Here is a 12,210-nt window from a genome sequence, read left to right as displayed (position 1 = left end):
ACCCTAAAATATGTCTATTTAGGTACAAATTATTGCATAGGATACAAACTTGGTGACGTAGTCTAGGTTATCCCAATCGGTCTGCCTGAACATGCAATGGACAGAGAAGTATGAAGACATTGCTAATCGCTATGACCTCTAGAATGATCCGATGCAAGGCCACAACGATACAAGGTCATTAAAGCAAAATTGCAAGCTATATGGTTGTGTTTTGAGGCACTTGCTAGATTAAAAATATAGAACGCTTGTGGGAAATTCTAAATCATTGGCCCTGAGCCATCTCGACAACTAGCCATGGAGAGACTGTAGATGTTAGCATGCATTCATATGCTCAAAGATCAAGAGGATCTCACACAAAATGATATAGAGAGGACAACGACACGTCCTCGAGGGTTGGGGGGTCCAAACACCATGGCAATTATTTTTGGCTGCAGTTGATGACTTCTGAGTAATAGAGGCGGCTATACCCGGTTTTATCTCAAAGGCCAGTTTCTTCCGCATCGACAAGCATTTACAAAATCTTTCTCATTCATCAGGGTTGCTTTCTAGCTATATATCTGCTTTTGTTTTTGTCATGGCAATCGGTAAACATTTGAGGGCAAAAATACCTCACAAAAAGGCCTGCAATTTCCCCTAGGCCAAAAGCAAAATATTTTTTGTCGGAGTACGCACATGACACAGCTCTTTATTTTCTCTTCACTGAGAGAATGATGGATGATTTAAGTTCCATTTTGACCAGTTTTTTTCACCAAAATGAGTGCACACATGTTTCAACGCAGATATCAGATTTCTGCACGTACAGTGTGAGTTAAATGTAAACGAACAATTTTCTTGAATCTAAGACAAACAACTATACAGCATGTCAATGGCTCAGTTTCGATAGAGCTTACATTCACCTCTCGGAACATATGGAGTCTAATCATTTGAGTAAGATACTGTAAGATGCAAATATTTGAGATATCAAACAGTCTGTGTTTGAATCGTACAAAAGATTGGGTTGCAATATTGCTAGCTATGTGAAAGTTTTACATATGCAACAAAGAGAATGATGGTGACAAGAGCACCAATCAGGCCCCCCATGATCCATTTATTTCGACTCATTCTCCTGGTCATGGATAAAAGGATCTTTTTGCTCTTTCCAATGTTGTCATCCACTTCAACAAGCTTCACAGTCAAAACAATGCCAAAAGCATGAGGATAAGTTCCATTGAACAAACAAGGGCAAACAATAATAAAGAGCCTCCTAATCTATGTTGCCTAACACAAGAATCAATCTCTCTCTCTCTCTCTCTCTCTCTCTCTCTCTCTCTCTCTCTCTCTTCCAATGGACCCTCAGTCCTTAACTGATATGTACCCCTCTGAAAACCCCGTTTTGTAATGATCCCTTTTTTTTCAGGTCCCATGGGTCATATGTGACCTCCGAGGACAATAATGAATCTGTCTCTCTCTCTCTCTCTCTCTCTCTCTCTCAGATTATTCGACCCGAGCTAGCTGCTCCCCCACTCGTAGTTGAGGCCCTTACTAAATCAGTTCCCTTCATGCATAATTTATGGGACCTTCCCAGAGACAGATATGCTCGGCTAGCCATTGAGTCATCCCGACAGCTAGCACTACAAAGAGATACAGCATGCTGTTATGGGCAGATGACATCATGGTTTCAGTCACATGGTTTCAGCATGGATAGACTGCCTCCGTTCCAGTACTCCTTGGATGCACTCTCCCTATCTCTCACACAGACAAAGATCACTAGACTGATACGTCGGGATCTGATTCAGCTAGATATCAGGAGCACATGGATACAACCGACACAAGAGTTGGGCACGAAGATGGCTTTCTATAGAGAGCATCTTCTCCCATTAACAGAGGATGGATATGTGAACAGACCTGCCTGTATGGACACTCATTTATCCCATGGGATACTATGTGCTATTGGTCACATGCGCACATCATCGTATCAGTTAGAGATTGAGACTAGCAGATTTAGGAGAGTACCAACAGCCGCCAGGATTTGCCAGTTGTGTCATATAGAGCCAGAGCCAGAGCCAGAGTAGCATCACATATGTCATAGTCCGGTACACTATGAGATACGAGGCCGCTTTCATTGTCTATTCAGAGAGGGCTTTGGACCGCTGGCTAGAGTCATGAGATATCAGGATCAGAGATGCCTCGGGTTGTTTTTGCTAGAGCTACGCAAACATAGGGAGAGTCTCTTGAGGAGATCAGGCAGGGGGAGACATTCACAAAGGGAGATCGCTGACTTCTAGAGCAAGGACTCCGCAGTTAGATGAGCAAGCTTCACAACAAACTTCAGAGTTCACCTATGTTGAGCTCCGGAGAGCTAGGGGCCCACGTCTACAAGGGCGACCACGACATCGACATAGGCTCCATCAAGGGATCAAGACTATCCTAGCATGACATGGGAGACATCAACAAGTACAACTATTTACAGAGGCGGACATTGACAATGCTCTTCAACGACCGATGCAACACTTTCTTGGACAACACCTTCCCCGGACATTGATGAAAATGATGATGATGATTTTAGTTTTTCACTTTACTTCATTTTTATTTTATACCCAGACATTGTATTAGATCCACCAAGATTGTCTGGGTAGGTCTAATAGGTCATTTTGGCCTTTTGCAGATGTTTAAGATAACGTTTCGTTTCATTTTGTTTCATTTCTCTCTCTCTCTCTCTCTCTCTCTCTCTCTCTCTCTCTCTCTCTCTCTCTCTCTCTCTCTCTCTCTCTCTCTCTCTCTCTCTCTCTCTCTCTCTGCGGGCTGCTGGACACGCAAGGCTGGGGTTGCTGAGCGCACAGGGGCTACTGAACGCGCAAGGCTGTGGAAACGAAGGGGGAGCAGGTCACGCAGGTACTCCCGCTCTCTCTCTCTCTCTCTCTCTCTCTCTCTCTCTCTCTCTCTCTCTCTCTCTCTCTCTCTCTCTCTCTCTCTCTCTCTCTCTCTCTCTGCAAACACGCTGTAATAACAGGCTACACAGCAGCAGTCATAGCAGCGCAACGGTGCAGACACAACAGTACGCGCAAGCTAGCAGCTTACAGCAGTGCAGTGTGGGGGTTTGGGCACTGTCGAAGGCGGCACACAACAGCAGACTTGCTGGTTCGCACAGCCTTGCTGGTCTACGCACGGGGGCCGTTACGATGGAGGTCATGAGCGCTTCACCAGTTTGCAAGTCTCGTACGAAGGCGACCTTCATGCTTACAAACAAGCGGATAGCACAAGTGGAAAAGGAGATGAAGGAATGGAAAGCAGAGATGGAAGGATGGTGGAAGGAGAAGGCCAACCTTCTTCAAATGTTCCTCAACCAAGGAACGCAATGAAAGAAGGAGAAAGAGGACCTGCACGTAGTGATAGAAGCACTCAGGGCGGATTCACAAGCACTCAAAAAAGAGGTCTCGGCCCTCAAGCGAGAGCTTGCTGATAGAGCAAGCAATGGACTAGAGAAAGCTGAATTCCAGCCCTCGGTGATAGAGGAAATCAAGGTCATCAAGAACAGGTACGGATGATCAAAGAGGAAGAGAAACAGAATGGGGCGAAGACGTCTTCGTGGGTGGATGTAATCACGAAGACACAGAAGAAGGCGGATGAGGCCGAGAAATGGATAGAAGTGGCTAAGAAAGGGAAAGGGAAAGAAACCATGTCTATCCCCACTCCTACAATCATCAACATGACTTTAGAAGAAGAGCAGCAAAGGAAGACTAGAGCTTTGCACATACGAATAACCGGTCAAAAAAGACCGAGATGATGTGGAAGGGGAAGTCAAAGAACTTCTCCGCATGATGGATAGTGAAGCTACTCATACAAAGGCATGGAGGGTAGGGAAGAAGACACAAGGAAATGGGGAGACTTCAATAGAAAGAGCTCTAATCATGCGCTTCCCATCCATGGAGGAAAAGGACTTCTTGAAGAAGCGTCCTACACTAAAGAAAACAGGCATATTCCTTGGAGATGACCTTACACTCACACAGCTTGCTCATATGAAAGAAGTTATGCCCGAGATAATGACAGCTCGAGAGAAGGGGAAAGTGGCCTTCTACATGGATGAACGAGTGGTTATGTCACGTGACACATCCCAACCCTATGTGTCCGTGGACAAGCTACACCATAGCAGGGTTCCCGTCAGTTCAATCAGTTTAGATTAGCAGTGATCTGGCACTTTTGTGAGTCTATTCGTAGACCGTGCATGCCCAGTCACTTAGCATCGATGCATATCCTCCGGTTGCACACGGCATGATCATCGGAATTCCCATCAGAATCCATTAGCATCAGTTAGGGAAATTTTCCAGTGCATTTAGCCTATTTTCCTATTTATTGGTATTTTCACTTATTATTTTTAAGTGACTTTCCAACAAAAGTAGGTAGGGCAATTTTGCTAAGTTAATATATAAGCAAACCCAAGTTAGCACTTTCTGGCAGAAGAGGCAGCAGGACCTTCCCGCTCAACAGGCAACTTCTCAGCAGTACCCCCCCTCATGCACCCCTAGCGTTTTCAAGTATTAGCATCGCCATCAGCCACTTGTCCTTGGCGTTTTCTCCCTACAGCCAGCCCTCGCCATAAGCCTCTTGTTTCTGGCGATAGTTCCCCCTGCAAATCAGCCCCAAGGCCTAGCGTTTTGGGATCTCAGCCCTCAGCAGGTTCAGCGTTTTCAGCCCATTCACTAATGCTAGCAGGACAAACTCATCAACGTTTTTGCTCAGCATGAAGACTCCTTCCAAACCAGTGTTTTCAGCTTTAAAGGATCTGCCTTCCTAGCGTTTGTCAACAACAGCAAACCTGCTGATCCAGCGTTTTCTCAGCCATGGAAGCAACCTAAAAACGCAGCCCAAATCAGCAGTTACATCAGCGTTTTTCTTCATCAAGTCAGACTGAAACCGGCCTGTTCAATCCAAAAAGGGCGGTAGACTTTACTTCAAACCTTGATTTAGCTTTCACCCATTATTAGTCGTCTATTCTACCTGTACTTTCAAGACACAACACGGGGGAAAGGGATACAGGCTGCTAGATTGCACCTGTATCAGTAGACCGACACCAGATTGGCCCCTAACTTAGGCGCCCCTTTCAGTATTTCTTTATTGTTTAAAAGAGGGAATAAACGCTGTGGTTCCCTACAAGCTGCCCCGCACAAGCTCGGCTGAATTTCAACTATTCCAGCCCATTTCGGCAGCATAACTATACTAGGACCCTTCACAGTCAATATTCCCACGCATTGACTGACTTTCCCGACACATATGGGCACTTTGCAAAACCTGGCGAGAATCTGCAGCACGCTGAATTCTCTATTTTCTGCCCCGAAAATGCGCCAGATCACCTGCACAGCGGTCCCCTCGCATCCCCGAACCTCCTAGGGGTATTAGGGACCGTTTAGGGCCAAAACTCTAAACCTGCAAAAATACACAGCAGGCTGTAATTCACTGTTTCGGGCTCCGTTTCGCGTGCCGGTCGCATCCGTAGCAAGTCCTCGAGCTCCCGCACCTGTAGGGCTACTTGCCCTTTGAATCGGACAAGATTTCTAGCGTGAAACCTCTCCGAATTCACCTGTACCTGCGGGGGATTAGCCGCGAGCTACTCCAGTACCTGTGCAAGAGGCTCTTGCCTCGGCAATCGCACATGAACCCACACAACTGTACATTGGTTAAATGAAAAGCCCACTAGAGGGGCATAAGTTACTACCATAGGGGAGAGAGAGGGCAGTGCGTAGCGTGCAGGGCATCACTCCTGGCACCGAACTGTACATAGGAGGGAAAGCAAGCACTCCATAGCTCTTAACCTGTGACAGGAACTTGAAAATGAGCTCACAACTGAAAATCACGTTTTTGCCTTCTCTATAAGTAGTAAACTGGCCTTAGAGTGCCAAGTGTCACTCATTTGTGCATTTTCCCGCTTTAGACCTTCGGGTCTAAAAATATCTCACCTGCAACCTCTGTTGACTTGGCCACAGAGTAACAAAATGATCCCCATGTCAAACTGCACGTAATGACGCGAAGACATTTTCATGTCCCAAAATAGCAGTTCCCTAAATTTTAGGAGATGCTGCCATTGTATCTTTCTAGGTCATCCGACCCTCTTTGTACACTACAACCACACCCAGAACTGAAATGTAGCCTCTGTAACAAAGGATTCCAGTTTGGCTAGTCAATGACCCCACTTGGCTAACCATAGTCCTTGTCCAACCTTAGTGCTCTCTTGTCCTCAGGCCTGGACTCAATATGGAAAGTTCCACACTAGCTATGCAATGCAGGGCAGTTAGATTTCCCGACGGGTGTTTCCAAAAAGTGACAGTAAATAAATAATAAGAAAGAAATCAACAAAAAGGATAGATAGTAGTCACACGCTAGTGACACAGACCCGACAAGAACAGTAAAATTCAACCATGAAAACAGCATGAAAACAGCCACCAAGAAGCACACCGAATTCAGCCCTAGAAGATCACAGATCCCAGCCTTAGCCGTCGTCATCACCGCCGTCGTCATCGGCATAGTCCCATTGCATCAGTCCATTGCATTCGCATTGTACACCTTTGTGCAATCAAAGTAGACCACTCTCGCCGACGAGAGTGGGGCCTTCGGAGGAGGGTTTTACAACCTCTCGGGTGTCGTATCTCTTCTCTCTCCTTCTCTCAGTCTCATTCACTTGCACGCACAATCCACTCACTTTGTTCCTGATCATAGCACTCTCCATAAAACAGAAAGCTCTCTTACCCTAAGAACTAAAAGGAACCTTGAGCAATAAAGATCACTAATCTTGAGAAAATACAACATTCATTCCGCTGCACCTAACATTGGTATCAGAGCTTTGGAAGTGTTCTGCATTACTCAAGGGAAGAACCACAAAAACCACAAGAATTGTTTTGCTTGTTGCGATCGCACGAACCCAAGTTTACTTGGGCGTGGCGATTCCTAATCGTGTTTTGTTGAAGAGTGTCAGGAATCCCAAGAAAGAAGGGCTTGTCCAGCCTCCCCTTGTGTCTCTTTTCACTCATTGAGAGCAGACCGTGCACTTAGCGGCCGGCCAATCGACGTGAGGTGGGAAAAAGCAACCTTGGTGTGAGCGCAAGGCCGCCAAGCGGTGCGCCCGCAAAAAAGAGTAGAACTCGGGTGAAGAGAAGATCCTTCTCCAATGCGATTTGCAAGCGAAAGAAAACCTCAAGAACCCTAGATTCTCACGAATCAAGGACCTCAAGAACCCAAGTTCCTCGTGAACTTAAGAACCCAAGACCCCCCAAGAACCCAAGTTCCTCGTGAACTTAAGAACCCAAGACCCTCAAGAACCCAAGTTCCTCGTGAACTTAAGAACTCGAGAACCCAAGAACCCACGATTGCAGGATGATCATCACTCGAAGCGGAATGGATACTTCGCTTGGAGGTGATGAGCATGAGAGAGGCGAAGAAGAATTTTCCCCACCAGGAGGTTTTTCCGACCCTCCCCCTTCCCCATCTACGACGAAGATTGCACTAACTCCTATGGAGGCTTTGCAACAATTTTTTCTGAAACAGAAGTTAGAACGAGAAGCAAGAAATGCAGAAAGAAGAGCAGAAAGAGAGCATGAACACGAAGAAAGAATGGCAGCCATAAAGCATGAGTACAAAGAAAGGAAAGCCGCCTTGTTGCAACTCTTTTCTCAAGTGTCGGCACCGATGCACGAAATTTGGGAAAAGGAGATTCTCTCCGTTTCTTCTTCTCCAAAGGATGACACACAGGATTTGCATGATTGTGTGAAGCATGATGATGATTTGATTGATAATGATTTGCATGATGATGAGAAGCATGATGAATTGAATGATAATGATTTGCATGATGATTTGAAGCACAATGATAAGCATGATGATTTGGATGCCAATGATTTGCATACTGATTTGCATGACAATGACAAGCATGATGATTTGAATGATCAAGATGCGATTTCTCACAAGCAGGATGATTTGCATCAAGATGATGTGATTGTTCACAAGGATGATGTGTTAGTTGATGTTTTTCCTAGCGAAGCTAACCTCGTTGTAGATTCGATCAATCACGAAGATCCGATCTTGGCTTTCGAGTCGAGGTCCAAAGAACCCCCACAAGACGATTCGATCATTCAAGAAGAAGCGATCTTGGCTCTCGAGCCTTGGTCAAAAGCACCCTCACAGGAAGTATTGTAAGTTCGCATGATTGATACGCACGCATTGTTCGAGTGTTTCATTCGTGAAGGTTTCCTGTATTTTAGTCAGCATCGTTATATGATCCCTTTTCCTAGGCATGACATATTGTATGTTGAGCACGTTTCTATAATGGATGAGCACGAATGTATGCGGATTGTTCATGAAAAGCTGAAAAGTTTGTATGTAAGGAAGTCGCATTCCATGTCTCTTCCTTGGCATGACACAGTTTCCGAAAGAGCACATGATAGTATGAGCACCAAGAATGGGCATTTCCATTGTGATTTGCCACAGTTGATTGAGTTCGATCAAACAGAAAAGATTCGATCGCATTGTTTGCATGTGTTTGATGAACTGGTTGTCACTCCGTCTCTATGTTCATCGACATTGCATACACAGTCTTTAGAGAAGACACGATTTTTTTCCTTCACTTTACATGGAATAGGTATGTTCATGGTTTTGTGTTGAAGATGGTTTCAGGAATTTTCGGCCATGGAGATTCTTGAAGACGAAAGAAGCAAATCTCTATACAAAGTTGACGTAAGAAAGGAGATTCACAAGACTTTGAGTCGCTTTTGGCGTGGCCCAAAGAAGCAAGCGTTGCAGACCTTTATGAAGTTCAAGTACCGCACGACCCACACATCAGAGTGGGCCGGCGAAGAGTTGCTTCCAAGATTCCGGATGCTGTTGGCGATCTCCCTCGACGCCATACAGTTCGGTACCAGTACCTCACTTTGAAAAGGAGGGGATGTCACGTGACATCCCAACCCTATATGTCCATGGACAAGCTACACCATAGCAGGATTCCCGTCAGTTCAATCAGTTTAGATTAGCAGTGATCTGGCACTTTTGTGAGTCTATTCGTAGACCGTGCATGCCTAGTCACTTAGCATAGATGCATATCCTCCGGTTGCACATAGCATGATCATCGGAATTCCCATCAGAATCCATTAGCATCAGTTAGGGGAATTTCCAGTGCATTTAGCCTATTTTCCTATTTATTGGTATTTTCACTTATTATTTTTAAGTGACTTTCCAACAAAAGTAGGTAGGGCAATTTTGCTAAGTTAACATATAAGCAAACCCAAGTTAGCACTTTCTCGCAGAAGAGGCGGCAAGAGCTTCCCGCTCAACAGGCAACTTCTCAGCAGTACCCCCCCTCATGCACCCCTAGCATTTTCAAGTATTAGCATCGCCATCAGCCACTTGTCCTTGGCGTTTTCTCCCTACAGCCAGCCCTCGCCATAAGCCTCTTGTTTCTAGCGATAGTTTCCCCTGCAGATCAGCCCCAAGGCCTAGCGTTTTGGGATCTCGGCCCTCAACAAAGACATCAGCAGGTTCAGCATTTTCAGCCCATTCACAACGCTAGCAGGACAAACTCATCAGCGTTTTTGCTCAGCATGAAGACTCCTTCCAAACCAGCGTTTTCAGCTTTAAAGGATCTGCCTTCCTAGCGTTTGTCAACAGCAGCAAACCTGCTGATCCAGCGTTTTCTCAGCCATGGAAGCAACCTAAAAACGCAGCCCAAATCAGCAGTTACATCAGCGTTTTTCTTCATCAAGTCAGCCCCGACAAGAACAATAAAATTCAGCCATGAAAACAGCATGAAAACAGCCATTTTCAGCCACCAAGAAGACCACCGAATTCAGCACTAGAAGATCACAGATCCCAGCCTTAGCCGTCGTCATCACAGCCGTCGTCATCGGCATAGTCCCATTGCATCAGTCCATTGCATTCGCATTGTACACCTTTGTGCAATCAAAGTAGACCACTCTCGCCGACGAGAGTGGGGCCTTCTGAGGAGGGTTTTACAACCTCTCGGGTGTCGTATCTCTTCTCTCTCCTTCTCTCAGTCTCATTCACTTGCACGCACAATCCACTCACTTTGTTCCTGATCATAGCACTCTCCATAAAACGGAAAGCTCTCTCTTTCCCTAAGAACTAAAAGGAACCTTGAGCAATAAAGATCACTAATCTTGACAAAATACAACATTCATTCCGCTGCACCTAACAGGTTATTCTGGAGAAGCGCCCTGCATGACGACGCGAGACCTGTAGGACCACACTCAGAGTGGCTACATGGAATTGTAATGGATCTTTGCGCCATGATGTAGGGGCCTTTGAGGATAGCTTCACAGGGAGAGACATCATTTTCTACTCTGAGACGCATCAAGCTTCGGGGCAGTCCATGCCCCATGTGAGCGGATACAAATGGGAGACAACTTGCAGACAGGAGACTAGATTAGAGAGCAGAGGACGAGATTTAGGAGGAGTCGCAGTCTTATTCAAGGAGGAGCTACAATCTCTGATACATATAGCTCGGAGGGATGAGCATGCTAGGTACATGTGGGTGAGACTGAAGGCAGAGACAGGCAAATATCTCTACATCGCTATATGCTATTTTCCTCCTAGTACGTCAATATATGCATCACCTAGAGGACAGTCCCCCTTCTCTATTTTAGATGATGATATATGGGAGTTTTCCAGAGACGGCGACATTATTATCTTGGGGGATTTCAATGCTAGGACTGCCCACCACCAAACAGTATTCTATGATACCTCAGAGGAGTTGATGCGGGAGCTTGATATTACATAAATAGGCCTGTCTAGATTATCACAAGATGAGGAGCACAATGAGTATGGCAGATACTTGATTGATATGGGGACTGCACATGGATTGGCCATTTTGAATGGCCTACAGAGATTCCCTGCAGTTGGTGGTTTTACATGCTTTCCACATCGGCATGGCACTATACAATGGATTATGTTATGGCTCCGCCAGGACTCGTTCCTTCCTTTCAGGATTTCGTGGTGGGAACTAGGCCGGTTGGGGTAGCAGTCAATCATGCTATCTTGTCTCACTCCAATTCAGCACAGCTCCATTGGGAGAGGCCTCCACACATACTCGGTATACCTTCACGAGGGAGACGGATCACGTGTACACTGATCAGATATATAGGCAACTATGCACTCAGGAGCCAGGACGACCACTAGATGAGCTCACCCAGATTCTGACAGAGACGCTACATGATGCAGCATCAGAGGCATATCCCCACGGCCAGCCTACACGCAGACGATCTGGGAGCTTGCCTCAGAACAGTTGGTATGATGAGGAGTGTAGAGAGACGAGGATCAGATTACAGAGAGAGGTGCTCATAGGAACTACTACACACAGACAATCACGTATTATCTTCCGCCGCCTAGTGCGACGAAAGAAGAGGGCTTACCTATCTCAATTAGAGCATGATCTGTATCAGTTGTTTATAAGTCAAGACTCTAGTGAGGCATGGAGGCTTTTCAATGACCACTCTCCACCGCCAGCCATCACTTCACAGAGACATGGGGGGAATATGCTACATCTCTCTATACAGCATCGGGGCAGCCACCTTTGCCTGACCCTCTGGAGGCATGCCCAAAAACATGTACTTTCTTTAATGGTGAGAGGGTAAGGAAAGCCATTGACAAGATGAAGACAGGAAGAGCACAAGATCATGATGGTCTGGTAGCAGAGCACTTTATCCATGCCAGAGATATGCTTGCAGAGCCTCTTGCTATGATGTTTAATAGAGCCATGTATGAGGGTTTCCCTGAGACTTGGAGTATGTCCACTATTGTGCCTATCTTCAAGTCGAGAGATCCTATGCTTCCCGGGAATTACCAAACCATCATGGTTGGTCACACTCTGGCTAGGCTATATGCATCAATTCTTGAGCATGAGTTAAGTGGATGGGCAAAGAGAGAGGGCATACGAGCAACAGGACAGGTAGGGTTCAGGAGAGGTTTCTCCACTCTTGACCAGATTTTGACACTCAGAGCCATTATTGAGGAGGGTAGGCACCATGGCAGGAGGATATATTGTAGCTTTGTGGATTTCCGCAAAGCCTTTGATACAGTGCCACAAGCCAGACTCATACGCAGATCGCAAGACATCGGGGTGCCCTTAGAGCTGATCTGGGGGATCTTAGCTTTATAAAGGACAGTGGTAGGACAGGTACGCACTACTCAGGGCATGTCCGACATGGTTCACTTCACCATTGGGGTGAAGCAAGGTTGTCC

The 12,210-nt window shown here is 46.0% G+C and overlaps 1 protein-coding gene across 1 annotated transcript in view; it reads right to left on the bottom strand.

The window, feature by feature from the left end:
- Positions 1 to 804: 804 nt before the first annotated feature.
- Positions 805 to 12,210, bottom strand: part of LOC147425551 (vesicle transport v-SNARE 13-like) — a 43,649-nt gene continuing 32,243 nt past the window's right edge. Inside the window, exon 5 of the mRNA XM_086499482.1 lies at positions 805 to 1,164. Within this exon, the coding sequence (XP_086355608.1) occupies positions 1,009 to 1,164 (156 nt within the window). The 3' untranslated portion in view covers positions 805 to 1,008. The remainder of the gene's footprint in view (positions 1,165 to 12,210) is intronic.

Source organism: Adiantum capillus-veneris, chromosome 25 (genome assembly GCF_014529385.1).
Source record: "Adiantum capillus-veneris isolate H3 chromosome 25, ASM1452938v2, whole genome shotgun sequence".
Classification (NCBI taxonomy): Eukaryota; Viridiplantae; Streptophyta; class Polypodiopsida; order Polypodiales; family Pteridaceae; genus Adiantum; species Adiantum capillus-veneris.
Note: the sequence above shows the minus strand (reverse complement) of the source record. Positions and strands in the feature narration are given on the sequence as shown.